The sequence below is a fragment of the Sceloporus occidentalis genome, unplaced genomic scaffold (assembly GCF_023333645.1).
Source record: "Sceloporus occidentalis isolate IW3139 unplaced genomic scaffold, rSceOcc1.0.p SCAF_1, whole genome shotgun sequence".
In the NCBI taxonomy this organism is placed as follows: Eukaryota; Metazoa; Chordata; class Lepidosauria; order Squamata; family Phrynosomatidae; genus Sceloporus; species Sceloporus occidentalis.
In genome coordinates, this window is record NW_028316981.1 from 265014496 (window position 1) to 265032858 (window position 18363).

The 18363-nt window shown below is 36.8% G+C and overlaps 1 protein-coding gene across 1 annotated transcript in view; it reads left to right on the forward strand.

Moving 5' to 3' along the window:
* ELL2 (elongation factor for RNA polymerase II 2) overlaps positions 1-17862 on the forward strand; it is a 57675-nt gene extending 39813 nt beyond the window's left edge. The window contains 7 exon segments of the mRNA XM_089492914.1: positions 3364-3488; positions 3623-3716; positions 6376-6949; positions 9356-9422; positions 13724-13895; positions 14963-15007; positions 16443-17862. Coding sequence (XP_089349040.1) covers positions 3364-3488; positions 3623-3716; positions 6376-6949; positions 9356-9422; positions 13724-13895; positions 14963-15007; positions 16443-16559 — 1194 coding nt within the window. The 3' untranslated portion in view covers positions 16560-17862.
* The last annotated feature ends 501 nt before the right edge of the window (positions 17863-18363 follow it).

Consider the following 18363-nt stretch of genomic DNA (forward strand, 5'->3'; position numbering starts at 1 on the left):
AATGAGTTTGTACAAACCCAAGTTTCTACAAGCCCAAGATTCATGCATTCCCCTCTCCTCATCCTTCATGGCCTGGAAGAGGACGTCTGATGAGTTTTCATTTCAATTTCAAAAAGCCTTGGCTTAGTGTTACTTTCCAAAATGGCATACTGTTTTAAAGTCAACATGATTGGTTAAACAAAGCTATGGTTTATAGATGGTTTATAGATATTGACAAAGATTTGTTTGAAAGAGTAAATCCAGACTTGAATTTAACGTTGACCCAAGATTCCTTTGCAGGTGTGAAATATTCAATGGAAGTCCTCCCACGACTATGCAGGAAAACATGTGGGATGGAAAGCAAATCCATTGGTTTTCTTTGTCATGTTTACCTCATTCACATAGCATTAAGTTATGATTGCATGCCATCACAGAGTTTTCTTGGCAAGATTTTTCAGAGTGGATTTACCTTTGCCTTCCTCTAAGGCTGAGGGAGTGTGACTTGCCCAAGGTCACCCCAGTGGGTGTAGTGATTTGAGCATTAGACTACAGCTCTGGAGACCAGGGTTCAAATTCCTGCTCTGCCATGGAAAGCCATGTGGATACTTGGGGCAAGTCACACTCTCTCTGCCTCAAAGGAAGGCCAGTGCAAACCTCCTCTGGTCAAATTCTGCCAAGAAAATCCCATGATTGCTTCACCCTAAGATCACCATAAGTTAGAAATGACTTGAAAGCATGCAACAACTACAAACAACAGTTGGTGGACGTGTGTCCATATGCTGATCAGTACGTCAAGATCAGCATACACAGGGCAGCACTTCGCAAGAATTGCCAAAGTGTCAATTAGACCTCTTGTGTATATTAGATAATGAGCCTGAAACAGACAGACAAATATCCTTTTGCAGATTCCAAGGTTGCCAGACTCCTGTAGCCTAATCAACTTCTTATTCCCAGAACTGGCCAACTAACTACTGAAGGGATCTAGGGGCTCTCATCATATCCCATGAAGCATGGCGTGCATTCTGCAACTAGTGCTCTGTTAATGTCAGACCACTGCATTTACACAGAAGCCAAGTTGTTAGTTTGAAATGCCATTTTTATACTGAATTATTTTACATGTTTGATTTCAAAGTATTATTTCCTTTGGATTGATACTGAGGTTATGCCACATTATAGTAACAGATAAAAATGAGTCTAGAAAAAAACCCTGAGTTTTCTGTTTTATTCTTTTCAAAGATTCTACATGCTTTCGAACCCTACTAATACTAGATCATTTTAGTGTAAGGAACAACAATTTGTGCTTTTTAAAAACTGTATTTTAATAGGTTCTTAATGTGAGTGCTGTACTTTATAATAGTTTCTTCTGCTTAACTTCAGTGCTGTTTCAGAGACTGTTCATTTTAATCTGTATTGTAAGCCATGTTAGGTGCAGTACTGATGGAAAAGAGGATATAAATAAATAAATATTTTTTCATTGTTGTTGGGTGCCTTGAAGTAGTTTCTAACTTAGTGTGACCTATCATGAAGTTGTCTTGGCAAGATTTGTTCATAGGGTATTGTCTTTGCCTTCCTATGAGGTGGAGAAAGTGTGATGTGCCCAAGGTCACCCGGTGGGTTTATCTCAAAATCAAGAATAACTCAAAATAATCACTTTAGAATTGTGTGGCATAGATTAGTTTAATTAAAAGTCCCTCAGAGACCACAAAAACAAAGCTTGTGCTTTGTTTTCTATGGGGAAAGGAGACCATGAAAAATGATAAGAAACTAGCTTTGCTAACTTGTAATCTTCCAGGTAAGACAATAAAAGAATTTCAACTTGTAAAAATACTGGCTTTCTCCTTTTTGCAGAAACTGTACAAAACAACTAGTCATTTTCAGAAAGATTGCCTGAGTGTCACTGCTTTGTTCCTAGTGCAGCAGTTCTCATTGCCAGAGAGGCAGCCTGTTTTTTTACATTAAACAGCAGTTTGCTTCTTTGGACACTGCTGTGCTAAGAGCAATAAGCAAAGCTCCAACTTTATGTATAATGCAAATCTTTTCTTTGGATCTTGGTCATGTTTTAAACATCTAAGATATAGGATTAACCTTTTACTAGTTTAGTGTTGAAAAGTGATTTCCAGACATAATTGTCTAATTTGAGACTTGGTAGTTCCAGTTTAGAGTAGGTCATACAAAAAAAAACCTTATGTGATGGTGTGGGTATGGACATACATGTGGAGCCAGTATGGTATAGTTTGAACATTGGACAAATCTGTGCTTAGCTATGGAAATCCAGTGGGTGATCTTGGACAAGTCGCACTCGCTCAGCCTCAGAGGAAAGCAAAGGCAAATCCCCTCTGAACTAACTCTGGTAGCTGAGAAAACCCCATTATAGGGTTGCCGTAATTTGAATGCCAATTTTAAGGCATACAACAACAAACACACATGTAATAATCAAACATGGTTAGCACTGTGTGAACACTCGTAAATAATCAGCTCTGGAATAAATCTGCCTGTAGTTTTTATGTCTCCCTATATCAGTTTTGTGTAGTTTTTATTTTACTAGATTACCAGTGGTCTATGACATGATTTCAATTTTCAGCAGGAATGCCCCTATCCATGATCTTGTAGCCATATAGAAGGAACAAGATTTGCAGACTGTCATATGCATCTTGGGAAATTCTTAAAATTGATTACTATGATATGACCTATCTGGGATGACTTGAGAACAGGAACTGATGAGAGACACAACTGTCCAATAGATATATAACAAAACATTTTAAATTACACCTGCAAGCTGTAAATTATGTTTGTATTGGTGTAGCTGCACCAGTTTCTGCTTTTGTCTCCAGCGTCAGTTGAAGATCTGGGGGCTGGGGGAGGTAAGAACTAGTCTTCATTCTTATTTTTAAAGCCCTTATAGTTCGAGTCTGGCATATTTTAACATCAGTACAGCATCATTTACTAATTACTTCTCCCTGTCATAAGATTGTCAAGCAAGGCATCATTAACAGCTGAAAGTCAGATGGGTCAGGAACTTTTAAATGCTAGCATTGCAGTTTTGGAGCTTCCTCCAAAGGGAAACTTGCCATGTCCAGTACTTTGAAATTTGTGGAATTTCATTCTATAAATGTTTTGAACTCAACATAATATCCTGTAGATGTTTCTGTCTTACAGATAATGTAATATTTAGTGTCTCTGTGTTAATGTCATATTTTTATATATCAAGCCATCTCAAATGTTTCTGATAAATTAAAGAGTGAGATTTAATCTCTGAAACTGGCCATAAAAGCCATAAGAATTAATTTGTTAAAGATCAAGCATATGTGCATACCAAATGTGTCAGATTTCATGTGGTTAACTTGCTGATAATGGTTATTCTTTGTATCTTTTATCTCTCTGTAGGTAGCCAATTTGAATCCAAAGGATAATTCTTACACACTAAAAGAACATGTTTATAAGGAAGTTCAGAAAGATTGGCCTGGATACAATGAAATAGATAGACAATCTCTGGGATTAATACTTTCTCGGTAAGTTCAGTCTATTTCTCATTATTCATAGGCTAGAAAGAGAAAATCCATTTACTTCCAAGAAACATTAGGATGTGCTAGAATATTATGAGCTTGATTTTTCTTGTAACCTGGCATGTGGGTGATCTTTACAGAAAACTAAATTCATCTCAGAATGCCACCAGCACCAGTCATTCGGATTCCCCTCTCAGTACTGTTAAAGAGGCTGCATCTGCTTCTCCTTCTCAGGTATTTCATTTGTCCCTCTTTATATTCTGTACCATGCAGTAAAACTGCACATGTGAAATGTTGATGTATATGAAAACTTGATTAGTGGGGAAGAGCTGCATTCCATAGGTAGTATACACACTTTGTATGCTCAGAGTTCTATCTGATGTCCTGGATTGCTGGTAATAGCCAGAATATATAGTATGCTGCTAGAGGTACAGATGTTCTGATTCTGTAAAAAAAATACAGCTTGTTACATTTGTATTAGGTATTGATATACATTGTTTGGTAAAGCCTTTGTCTTGTTTTGAAGACAGGACTCCTTTAGCTTGAATACAAATTCTGTAATGCTGTATCAGACTTCATTCACAACTCGATTATCAAAAGTTTCTGTCCTCTAGATCACAGATGGTGGAGATGTGACCTGCAAACCACATGCAACCCCCATGACTCTTTTTATGGTCCCCAGGGATTTTTTTAAAAATCAGAAAAGGTGTTTTGTTTTGCTTTTTGCTCCAGGTGGGCCCAAATGCTTTCTTGGTGTGTGGAGGGCATTTCTACACACATTTGGGCTCCTGGGCCAATTATATTCAGAAAAGGCCTTTCCTGAGCCAAACAGGACAGCCCAAACCCATGATAAAAATGCCCCATGTTCCCTAGACAATATTTGGGGGTCAACAAATTTTATGATTCACCCTACCCCACCCTGAGTTGGGTTGATGCATACCTCCAAGATCTCCTGAAAGACCAGTGCAGCCCCTTAGCTTTCCATAGTTGCCCACCCTACACAAGATAATAAATTATAATATATTTTTTCTAAAATCTTTCACCTGGTTTCTCATTTCTGACTTTTCCCCTTTTACCAAGAGGAAGCTTTGCCCTGCAAGATTCAATAACCTAAGAATAGGATATGATAAAGGGAAAAGTTGACTGTGTCCCAAAGCTTCTTGCTGGCCTTTACCAGAAAGTACCAATACTTGTCCTATTCTTATCAATGGCAGGGGAGTTCTTTGCAGGCAGAATTGTTGTCCACACTAGTATGTTTATGTTTTATTTCCAAAATGGTGAGCTACTACATCATTACTGCATTATAGATATCCCTGGTATTTAAAAAATAGGTTTAAAAAGCAAAACATTGCATCTTTTTAATTTGAAGTTTATGAGGACCGTTAGTCACATTCTTTCCTATTGCATATTGAAACAAAAACATTGTTTTCCTAAACTCCCCCCCCCAAAAAAAAAAAATTAAACCACTAGTTTCAGGAAGATAATAGTATTTATGTCTTGGGCACTTCTAATACACTTTGGAAATAAAATATTATTTTATTTGTATTTCAGGTCTAACCCATTTTTTGTGTGTGAATCTGTACTAACAGATTCTACAGTGTCCTGAAACAGTCTGTGAGCTTATTGATATGAGTCAGGCTTGGAATGCAACTCTTTCAACTATTTACGTGCACATGCACCTGGCATGAGTTGTCTTTCCAGTTTGGCAGTCCCAAACCATCAAATCATTAAAGATTCCAAATTCAGAATAGGATTTGCAACTTCCTCAGGAACTGCTGATTTGGCAGTACAGTATACAGCCTGAGTTTATACGCATATTTTAGGCATATATTCAGTGTTTTCAGAGCCAGTGTAGTGACTTAAGTGTTAGACTTGTACACTGAGAGACCAGGGTTCAAATCCTCACTTGGTCATGGAAACCCACAGGGTCACTAGGCAAGTCACACTCATTCAGCCTCAGAGGAAGACTGTGGCAAACCTTCCCAGAACAAATCTTGCCAAGAAAACCTGTGATAGATTTGCCTTAATGGTCACCATAAATCAGAAATTACTTGAAGGCACACAACAACAACATCAACAATTCAATCTCTGTTATAGAAAAATATCTGCTGAAGGAGGATGGTTTTTGACATGGTCCTCACAAACCAATATTGGAATATTTCTACCCAGGTGAGCATGGAGGACACTGCCATGCAACCAAGTGAAACAAGCCTCTTCAGAGACTGGGATTAAAATTAAAGGGAAAATAACATATTCCTCACTATAGGCTTATCTGGCTTTGGCTGATGGGAGTTGTAGCCTAAAACACCTGGAGGACACCAGAGCCTAAATCCAGTTGCTAATCCAAATAAAGTAAATTAGTTGAACTAACAGATTTTGCATAAATTCTCATTTACCATTTTGCAACTGATTCAGTGAATCTGCTATAGTTAAGACTAGCAGTTTGATTTAGACCCAGATAGTCTGTCCCTAGAGTAGATGAAGTAATTAACTTTTATCTGAATAGTGGAGTGAAACTCTGAAAGTGCTGGCCTTTTGGGAGATGGGGTTTGCTCTGATTCAGGTAGCAAAATGTCTTCAGCCAGCAATGTTACATGAACATGAGATAAAGCCATGAAAACTTAATTGCATAGGATATCACAATAGCATTAAGTCAGGATTTTTCCTCCTTCTAAATAATGACAATGCAAATTATTTTTGCCTTAAGAAAGAAGTCACTATCTGACAGAGAGGTGCTGTTTTACAGTAAATTTGAAATTCACTCTTTTTCTTAAGCATGAAATAGTGTTACAGTGCAGAAAACATTTTATCTTGTATCATGACTGATGATAATTTACATTTGACTTTTAACAATGGGGCAATTAACAGTTGTATATACCTTATTTTATTGTAGAAAAGGCTGTTGGATTCTGACTTTATTGATCCTTTAATGATTAAAAAACCAAGGATATCTCACCTTACCAATAGAGTTCAACCAACACTAAATGGGCATTTGACTACTTCTGGTGAAAAAAATGCTGAAGCTTCTCAACAGCCACCTCCTCCTGCAGTTGCAGCAACACTGGCTGCTCCACCACTTCCTCCAACTTGCCTCCCTGTTTCAAATCCTCCTCAGACTGTAAATTCTAACTCTAATTCCCCGAGCACTCCTGAAGGCCGGGGCACTCAAGATCTGCCTGTTGACACTTTGAGTCAGAATGGTAGCATATATGAGGACCAGCATCAAAAATACACTTCTAGGACTCCACTGGAAATCTCAGCACCTGCTGAAGACCTGTCAGTGTGCCCAAAGACTACAGATGAGAAACATTCAGTGTTGCACAAAAAATCCAAGAAAAAGTCAAAGAAGCATAAGGAGAAGGACCAAATCAAAGACCATAACATTGAGAATGCTATAGAAACAGAGAGAGACTGTGAAAGCAAAGGTATTTCCAAGCTGAATAACTCCTATCAGAAATTGTGTGAAGGTAATGTTATTGCTACTTGCTCTGAATGACCATGGCAACTGGGCCAAACTGTTACTTTACTACTGTGGCATATGCTAAAGTTATAGTAATAGAGGAAATACAAAGAACAGATGGATAAAGTTTCTGATCCCCTGTATTGCAGGATAGGACCAACCCATTTAAGTTGTTCTCATACAGCAGCTGTAATCCAGAAGTAACCCTGGTTCCCTTATATTTATCTCAATTTGAGGGCAGATGCCAAAAATTCAGAGTTCTATGAATGAACATCAGGTATGAGCACATGCTGAACTTTTATCCAAACAGCTTGTCTAGTTACCCAAACTACATTTTTGTAACCTTTTTTTTTCTAAGAGGTCCAAGCAACGTGGGCTGCATGAGACACCCATTCATATTTTTGAATCCCTTCTCGTGGTTTTCTCTGGTTGTATATAAGCCATGCAGGGAGTATGTTTTAAATAAAATGAATCATTTAAAGGTAAAAATGCTACTTTTGCCATTCAGTTTGTGTCCCTGGGTACCTTGAGTGTGTGTTGGAATAGTGCTGATAGTGCGTAGTGCCTACTGCATTCATGGGGACTATCCCTTTTCTAAGATTTGATTTTATCTCAGCGTACATGAAGAGTTCAGTAATAGATGGTTTGTGAAGTAGTACAAAAGACAGTAACAATAAGCATAATCACTTTTATTCTAATCTGTTCTGTCACTCAGATCAGTAACCTTAGTGTTCATTTTTTTCACATTTTATCCTATCAGGAATTTAAATTTAAATACTGAAATTATTAGTACTGTAGTAAGTAAATGCAGTTTGCAAAGATCCACAAAGTTTGAGTGGCTTTAGTCATGGTTGAAAAAAATGTAATCATTTGAACCCTATTTTCTCTCCAAGCGGATTTTAGAAGAAGGTGTGGAATCACAGTAGGCGGAAATACTAGATTCACTACAAAGTTAAATTCATTACATAACTTCATTGTTTCATTCAACCTGTTTTCATGTGTTCAATTTGACATCTCAAGATGCAAAACGTAAATACTGAGGCCATGAGCCAACAGGGTACTTTGACTGGTAGAAGCTGGTTTTTTTCCAGTGGAATCAGAAGGAAAGCAATTCCCCTTTGCCTCCTTGTACCATAAAACAGGGAGGGAGCTCCCTAAACCTTCTGAGCTGGTTTCTGGATAACATGCAGAACTGGAGTAAGGAAGAAATGTATCTATTTAAATTTAAATCCTAGGCCCCACTGCACTAAGAAAGTGCTAGTTGGGTAACAACCTTCTGGTGTCCCTAATGTTCTTGTATTAAAAGCTGACCACCCTTCTGTGACCTTATCTGAACTTGATAACAAACATTGTAAAAACTGTTAAAAATAAGCCAGTGTTATTAAAATCAATGTTTTATTTTCACTATAGAATACTAAAAGATTTCCTAGAGCTAAATGTAGTTGTGAGTTATTTTAAAGCTCTTCAGAGTTAACTCAAAAGTTGATTTACAGCTCTGTGAATAAATCCCTGCACAAGCATACTGCTGACTGGATTTAATAGATTTGCAATTCACTGAGGCTCACAACATGGTTGTCTTAGTTGCAGTTTCAGTCAGTTTGAATTTGCTTTGTTTAGGAGCACAGACTGATAATTCCTTTTCTTTTTAACACAGAAGCAAATATCCAAGATAGCAAAGGAAAAAAACATTTTTAGTTAATTTATTAGGAATTCAAAGTAATTTAAAAGGTTTTCAGAATGTGTACTAACATTCACTAAATCAGTAGAGATTTACTTACCAATACAACAAAAGTGTATGCATGCACACCTCTCTCATGTTTAAGTGGAAATACCTGCTGTTCATGTAAGATGTGCTTTAAATTGAAGCCAATATTTTTATTTTTACTATCCTGAAAACTAATAGACGCAATCAATTCATTGCAGTTCATCTTATTGTAATGGATTTTTAGTGTTCTTTATTTTCTAGTAAATTCCATAATATTTTCATGTCTATAACTTTGCGTGGCTGATGAAAAGGGGGAAATGAACAGAAAGAAAGGGGCTTGGCATTCCACCCCATTGTCATTTATTGCACTCTAGTGAAAGCTGAATGTTGATATAAAACTCCCATCTCCTATTGTCTGCCAACATCTGCCCCAAACATTCTTGAATTGCTGTGCAGATGCCATGACTTGGCATGAAATAATGCAAAGCTGACCTTGGGTTAAAACTGGACTGCTTTTATTGTATTCAGACTGATGTTGCTTCTGCATTTTCTGTTCCAGCTATTTGCTGTAGAATTTGTCATATAGCATCTAGTATAAACATTCAGTAATGTGCTGTGCTTTAAACTGTCTCTTAAAACTAATTTGTAGAAAAGAACACACTTGGCCTGGGAACAGTCTTTGATCAAAGTTTAAAATTTTCCTTATAGGTGTTAAAGAGACTTGCACTGCCTCCACGGATCCTTTGTCAACAAGTGAACTACCGGATTACTTTGTGTAAGTAGGATAATGCTGAAGAAAAGCTGGATGGGATAGTGAGAAACAGTGTAAGCTGTCCTTCTCAAAGTGATCAAAGATTTTGATATAGGGAAGAAGTTACTAAATTTAAAAATGGAAAATCTACATTAAAACAGTACTATTGCTTAAGTATTGTTGTTGTTGTTGTTCCCCTCTTTATCCAAAGTTGGAACTCAAAGGGGTTTACAATTTAACAAATACAAAAACATACAGAAATGAACATTAAAATAGAATTACACTGATACATTATTAAAACAGATTATTCATTAAAAGAATAAAATCCAGTTTAAAAGATAAAAGACATAAAAACAATACAGTTGAAAGAGCCAGTTTTTTTAAAGACTTTCTGTTTTAAAAGCCTATCTGAATAAAAATGTTTTAGCTTTCTGATGGAAGGACAACAATGAGGAGGCCATTCTGACCTCCCTGGGAAGGAGTTCAAGAGTCTGGGAGCAACCATCTAGAAATCCCTATCTCATGTCCCCATCAACCGTGCTTTCGAAGGTTGACCTCAGATAGCAAAATTCTCTTGGACATTTTCTCCCACTTTTCTCTGATCACTAGATTTGCGGTATGTCACTTTAAATCATTGGAATTTTTAGACAAAAGTTCCACAAAACAATTAAGAAGTGGATGTAAGTTTTAGGCATTGGCAAGGGGATTTTTTTTTTAAGTTTACTAGTTCAAACAACCATGCTGCTGATACTAGTACTAGATTTTACCAGTGGACATATATGAAATACTTTCTTGTATTATGTCCTAGCTGCTGCAGATACAAATCTAGCCATCACTAGATTTTTTAAAACTAATTATCGTTTTCTTAGTGCTAATAGAGAAATTTTGCAGAAAACTAACTGGTGCTAAAGCATCCAGTCTGTTCCAAATTTCTCAAAGAAAAAAGCCTCTTGGTGCTAGTGTACTACAGATGACTCTCTACCACAGCCAAAGCCTTGGGATTCTAATGCATGCAGTAAACCGAAAAATCAATGCGTTGTAGAAAGAGCAGTCAGTGTTTTAAAAGGTTTTCAATTAAAATCCTGAGGCTTTACCCAAACATTTAATTTATTCCCTTACAACACAGCAGTGATAGTGAAACTCTTAACCATGTTCACATGACCCTTGATTCTGGAATCACATTGCCTGCACATGTCTGGAATATCAGTTGGCATGGGGTCCTGTTTTGTTTGATTTGATCTGTGCATAGTCTCTCTTTTGTGCAGTAAAATCTGAGAAAATGGTATCTTGCACATTAGTAAATTTATTTGTGAGTGTAGCAGTTGCTCTCCTAACTTCTGTTAATGCTAACAATTATAGGGGACAGTTCAAAGTTTCAAGTGTATGGGGAAGTACTAATCATATCTGCCTACAACTTTTAGTTTATTTACAGTAAGACATTGGGAATAGGGGAGATTTCCCAAAGGATTTGCTGGGGCAAAAACTCAGTGTTGAGAAGTGATATTAAAGAAGAAAAAGATGTTTCTTTAGAGGTGTCCTGATTGACAATTCCAAGTATAAGGGGCAGTAAAGAAGAAAAAGGGGGAGTTATTTAAATAAGTAAAGAATCTCCAAGTAACTGAGGGAGAATATAGAGATCACAGCTAGTGAGTGGTATGTTGGGATGTAAGTGTAGAGATGGAAAAGACAAGAGCAGGGAGGACTTTGGGGGGGGAGGGGGAATATCAACAAGTTCTGCATGGCCCAGGACAGGAAAATAGTTTAGGAATTTTGATTATAGCAAAAAGAAGGGTGAAATATTGGTAGAAAAGGGCTGCATACTGCAAAGCTTGGAACATCACTTCATCCCCTCATTTCTTCCTCTTCTGCTCTGTTTGTTAACATTACATTGCCAGGCTACACCAATGTAATGTGTTGTGTGTCATTAATACATTACAGATAGTACTGTATATATTCATGTATCAGTCTAGAAATTTTAGTCCAAAAATTGTCCCAAAAAAACTAGTTTGACTTATCCATGGGTTGATGTAAGTATTGTATTTCCATTCTTATTTAAAAAAAAAAAAGAAGCCATCCCCTTCTCTGAATAGAGCAGCAAAGGCTTAGTCCGTTCTGGGAGCACCTAAAAGAAGCATTGCCCTTCTTTCCCCCATGGCACTGCCTCTGGCCTTTTTGAATGCCTGGGCAGGAAAATGGTGGCAGTTCTTTGAGCTTCCCCTCAAAGGAGCACTGAAAGGAATTAGGCTTTGAAGGATTTGAATAACCCATGTTTTCTGGGTTAAAATTAGGCAGAGTTATCACATTAACATTAAAAGCTATAATCACTGTTTTTCTTTGTTGGGTGCGCTTCCCTTCACCATTGTAGCCTCTGGCGAACCCTCCTTCCAAGTACCCCGAACCGGTACTTTGAGTTCCCGCCGTAATAGCGAGAGACCCGTGAGAAGATTTCTATACCGCTTATCAGTGCACTTAAGCACACCCTAAGTGGTTTACAAAGTGTAAGCTAATTGCCCCCAACAATCTGGGTACTCATTTTAGCTACCCCGGAAGGATGCAAGCCTGAATCGAGCTTGAGCCCTTTTGCTGGTATTGAACTTGCAACCTTATTGTTTGTGAGTGAGTGGCTGCAGTACAGGCATTTAACCACTCCGCCACCAGGGCTCCATATATGTTAGACAAGATGTATAAGCATAAAAATAACTTGTACTGGAGGTGTAAAGAAGGGAAAGGCACCTTCATACATATGTGGTGGAGCTGCTCTAAAATTTGAAAAATCGGGACTAAAATACATTAAAATATAAGAGAAATGTTAAAAATTGAATATGACATGGACCCGAAATTATATCTGCTTAACATAACTTCGGTGCTGGGAGGGATAAATTAAAACAAGTTTTGGAGGCTCATCTTGTACTTAATAATGACTGCAACATTATTAATTGCAAAAAAAAAAATGGAAAAGTGAAGACACCCTGAAGACAGAGGAATGGAAAGGGAAAAATTATGAAATGAAAGAAATGGACAGAGTCACATTAATATTAAACAAAAAGAATATGGAGAAATGGGATAAAAAATGGAAACCACTGATAGACACATAGAAATGGGGAATTAAAAAAATTAAAATAAAGTATGAAATTAAGTCTAAAAAGAGTATACATACCTATATAGAAATATATTTATATATACTTAAAAGAAAACTAAGGAAAAGAAGTACTGTAAGCTGAAGAATTTAAAGGAAAATAGAGGGTGTACTAAATATAACCAAATTAAGTTATGTAAAATAAGAAAAAAAAGATTTATTTTATCTTAAGAGAAAATTTATAATGATATGGGTTACCAGAAATAATTTCCGGCTTTGAAAACGATAACTTATTAAGAAAATGAGAAAAGAAATCACAAGAAATGGAGCTTTTCTTTGGAAGAAATTAGGAAGTCAAAAGTAACCACCTAGAGAGTATATATATTTATGAATAGAGACGACTCTGTTAGCTTATATAAGGAAAGAATACAATATGTAAAATGTTATGGCAATGAGCATAATGTAACCTGATGCAATTTTTTAATAATAAAAGGGGGGGAGCTATAATCACTGCTTACGTAGTTGCAGTTTTCCTTTGCTTTGCCTTTACATCCTCTTTGACATGTGTGTGTTTTCTTAGACCCACCCATGTCTGTTTGTCTCCCTCATGCATCACCCAGCCACAAATTACCATAGTTCCCATGCCATCCATCCTTCCTTTAGGGCAGTGGTTCCCAACCTTCCTAATGCCGTGACCCCTTCTTAATACAGTTCCTCATGTTGTGGTGACCCAAACCCATGAAATTATTTTCATTGCTACTTCATAACTGTAATTAAATAGGTGCTTTCCAATGGTCTTAGGCGACCCCCATGAAAGGGTCATTCGACCCCCAAAGGGGTCCCGACCCACAGGTTGGGAACCACTGCTTTAGGGTGACCACAGTTATGCCTGCCAGAATTTTGCAAATCCTTTGGTATTGCTTTCTTTTGCTTCATCCTTTACATTCTTTGTTACATGCCCCTAGGTTTTGCTGCAGAAAAAATCCACAATTTCCCCTGTTGTATAGGGGTGGTATTTTTATGAACTTTTGAATTAAATAACAGATGATCAGCAAGTTTTTGGAAATTCTGGCTGGGATGGTGATGATTAGATGATAAGATCAATACGAGTCTGTCTGTGACAAAGAATGCTGAGTTGGTAGGGGAGTTTAAAAGATAGGATAACATGTTAAAGTAGATCACTGCAACCTTTTAAAATGAAAATAACTTGAATTGAAAATCTTGTTTGTTTTAATGTCTTTTAAAACAGAAAATATAAAGCAATTGTTTCATATGAGCAGCGACAAAGTTACAAGGATGATTTTAACGCAGAATATGATGAGTATAGAACTTTGCATGCAAGGATGGAGAGTGTTACTAGAAGATTTATGAAGCTAGATGCACAGCGTAAACTGGTTTCTCCAGGATCTAAAGAATATCAGGTAAATTCTATTTTTCATCTACGACATACAGTAAATCATCACTCCTGTTATATTTCATGTTTCCACTGCTACTCAGTGAATCAAAGATCTTTTAGCTGCACCATATGTGCACTAGATCCAATACAGAGACATTTGGAGAACATTTGTGAGAATTTTTGCCCTGTGCAGATTTTGACTGAGCGTGGAGATACAGATCTGCAAGATTTTTCTTTAAAGACTGCATTAAGTGGCCCGGTTTGAGTCAGTATGGGATTATTTTAGAAGGATTATTTAATCAACAATAGATCGGTCTTTTTTCCAGCAAAATGTTTCAGACCATAAGTAGAAAATTGTTTCTGTTCCTGTTCTCTAATTTCAAACTACATAGCACTTAGTGATAGGCAAAATGGCACCCTGAAAATGTTTTTGAACATTAGTTCCCAATGTTCCTTACCATTTGCTGTGTTGGTTAGGACAGGTGAAAATTATCTGGAGAGCCACACTTTGCATACCTCTGTTTTCAGGAAATAGGCTTGTACCTTCCAATTGCTTTAATCTGAATATGTGACCAGTTATTTAATGGCAGCAGATTTTACTGCAGCAGGAGATTTAATGACAGGAGATTTAATGACAGATGAAAGGATTGTTTAGGAAGATGAACAAAATTCATAATGGAATAATTTCAACATACATTCCTATACACTTTGTTCTTCTGATCTCATCCTACAAAATTGAGTTTAGTATAAATTAAGATGTTTGTTAGGTCTAACATTTCTAGTTTGAAATATATATTTTGCTGAGAGATAATGGCCCTTACTTCATTGGTAACCCTTTTTCATTGGTAACCCTTTCTTCTCCATGGCTAATTTCCCTGTTTTGGATTGATCTTTTCAGAGTTTTTCTAACTATAAAATTCCAAAGTCTGAAGATGGAGTTTATTAGAATGGAAAGTGGGTTTGGGATATGCTGTAGGCTGGATATTCTTGTTTTATTTTATTTTGGGTTCAGTATGTCTTCAGTTAATTTTCATAGTAACTATTAATAATGAACTGTACTTGTTAACCATCAAATTATGATTGTCTCTGTAGATTCTTCATGAGGAAGTCTTGCAAGAATATCGGAAAATCAAACAGGTTAGTATTGTTTATACCTAATTATTACGTGCTATATATGTAGAGAACTGTTTGTTGTACTGACAGAATAGAATTATAGACTTCAGATATAGCATTGTAAAGGCCTAGTTTTTGTACTTTGACTTCTCTGTATAAAGATCTAGTGCTTGATTAGCCTGATTTTGAAACTCCAGTGAAGAAAATTCAGAACCATATTAAGGCAATGTGTTTCATGAAGCACATTTCTTAAATGTGTGAAGCTATTAGGAAATAGCTCCTAAACTTACCATGTTACATCATGGCCCTGCCAGTAGTAAGGATGGCTTCATAGAGTTCAGAGCTTATATTTCAGTCCATACAAATAATTTGCTTGTTTTACATTTTTTTGCCATTGTTATTCTGGCTATTATATCATTTTTGGAGTGCTAATTCTGTGACTTGCCAGCGAGTTTCAGTGCAAGCCTTTTGCTTCTGGGCCGTCTTGGCAACCATTCTCCCTTCCTCCCCTTCCTGCTCCACCTTTTTTCCCTGGGCTGCTGCCGTGGCTGTTTTCCCTTCCTCCTCCTGTTCTTCCTCCTCTTCATCTGCCACTCCACCCCCCACGGGCTTGCCGTCCACAGATACTTAAATCTGCAGATGGCAAGACTGCAGATGGAGGGCCCACTGTATATATTAAAGTTCTCTGTGCAAATAGCCCTTTGGACAGCAGAGGAGATAATATATGACCTGTTTTTTCTGTGGACATAGCCACTATTTATAATGTAAGTTCACATGAACATGGTGATCCATATGGCATAGTCAGCAAATTAAAAAATGGCTGTATCTATGAGCACATTAGGTCAGATTCTCCACATGTTTAAAACTATTAAATCAAAATCTTCCTGGATGAACCTTGGATCCTCTGCAGTTTGCTTTCTGCCCTAGGTTTGTTTGTGTTTTTTTAATTAAAATACTCATGGTTATCCTAGTCACTATTCTGTGTGTGTCTGTGTGCATGCACCTTCAAGTCACCTATCGACTTATGGCTACCTCATAAATTTTCTTAGGTAAGGAATACACAGAGATGGTTTTGCCAGTTCCTTCCTCTAAAATACAATCCATAGGAACTGGTGTCCATTGGCAGTCTCCCATCCAGTTTTAACCAGGGCTGACCCTATTGTCTAGTGAGTAATTTATCCAGGCTGAGGGAGAAAAGGAAGTATGTTCCTATGTTCCTGTACTCCAACCACTATAAGTTGTACCCCAAAGCCCATAAAAGAGAGCTCTCTCATCAACTTTGGCGTACTACTTGTAGTGTTTCCAAATCCTGGTTGGAGGACAGGTTTCAGAAAAAGGCAGTTATGAATTTTTTTTTACTTACCATGCAGATCATCAAGTGAAATATATACTTGTCAAAAAATTAAAACATTAAATTTATTAATTGCAAAGCTTATTTTCTCTTTGTTTACTTTTACAGTCTAGTCCTAACTACCATGAAGAAAAATACAGATGTGAATATCTTCACAACAAGTTGGCTCACATTAAAAGACTTATAGGTGAATTTGACCAACGGCAAGCAGAGTCATGGCACTAGGGCTCTGGACCAGAAGATGTGAATAAACTAAAAATTATTTATTTAAAATTCCACACAACTTGCTCTAAGGTTTAAAAAAGTGAAACGTCTCATTAGCAGACTGAGTTGCTATTTTTGTTGATGGCGAGGATGTTGCTTCCCTGCATAGTTGAAGCTGCTTTTTTCCTGGTCTCTTTTTCTTTAACACTTGTTTATCCATGGAAATGATTTTATCATTGGATACTGGGAATCCAGTCTCTCTAGTTCTGACATTGTGCACATTTAAAAAAACAAAAACAAAGTTGTAGCAAAAGAGGAAGGTTATTGGATGGATACAAGCCTGTTTTTTCAGTTTTTATTGTTAATACAAAACTATTTGCCTTAAGTGGTGGAAAGTTTAAACTTTTGCACAAAATAAAACAAGTGAAACATTGTTTTGGGAGGCTTAACAGGTGGTGTATAACTTTTATATACACACCTCTCTATCAACAGCAGTACCTTATTTCTGTAATTTCAACCCCCACTGCAATGATTGCCTTACGTTCTTGGTTGTGTATCTGAATTTAATCATTCTTTCCCAAAACAATACTGCTTCCCACTGCATAAAAATGGGATACATTCTGTGGCCTAACATCTCTGAAATAAGTGTGTGTGAATATGTGTGTGAGGGAGAGAGAATGAGAGAGAGGGATTTTCTGTATACACAATTCAGAGTGAACTGCGATATAGGCCAAATGTTCATGTTGAAACAACTGACAAATGTTAGTACAGGGTTTTTTTCCCCTATAAAACTGCTATATCTGTTCTGGATGACAAATACTTCCATTTCAACAGTTTGTCAGCTTTCTTATCAGAGAAAAATTGATACTTTACAAAAACTAAGTGTATAGTTTTGGGACAAAATTATAAAATTAAACATGTAGGTGACCTATTTATATAACTGCTATAAAATTATTTTTTGAAGAGAAATATGCAAATGAAGCTATTGCCTACATGAAATGTATATTTAAAGGTTTTTCCTGGGTGTCAGGAATATAACAAAGATGTATTTAACTATAAAATACTGTGATCATTGAACAGCACAAACTTTCATTTCATGCAGTTAATTGGTTTAATTTAATTAAACCATCACTTTATCATGTGGGAACATAAGTTATTTGGTCACAAAATTGACTTATACTTGTATTTTCCTTTTGTCTTAATATATTTCTTTCAAAGTGCTGCCAATTGAAAAGGGAAGCATTATGTTTACAAGTCTAATTTTTTTTTGAATGTTTGCCAAAATTTTGGTAGTATCTTTAATAAACTTGTCTTCAGCATCAAATCATTTGTTATGTATTTCTGTGTAGCAAAACCATATATGTTTGACAGCACAGCTGTTTATAGCACTGCCATAAATATTACCCATAAATAACTCTTAGAATGGCTCAGGCTGTAGGACAAACAGAGCAATATTGTCTGTATTTATAGTAGGACAGATCTGTTAGCCATGGCGGGAAGTTTGGGAAAACAGGGTTTTGTTTTTTAAATTGTTCCCACTAGTCTCAAGATAATATCAGTTTCTGGGGTAAGTAAGAGAATTGCTCTGTGATGTTTCCATGCTTGTCCATGCATGTCCCATTCCTTTGAGCTCCACCACTGGCATACCTGTGTCAACAGAAATTACCACAGCAGTCTCAGGAACCCGCAGTGGTGTGTCATCCTGCTGGTGTACCTCATATCTCGGCCATCATAGCAGCAGCTATATACTTTAGCCTAAATCTCTGAATCTCTTGTGGAGTCTGACACACATATGGGTCATTCTGCACCTGTGCAGAGTTCATCA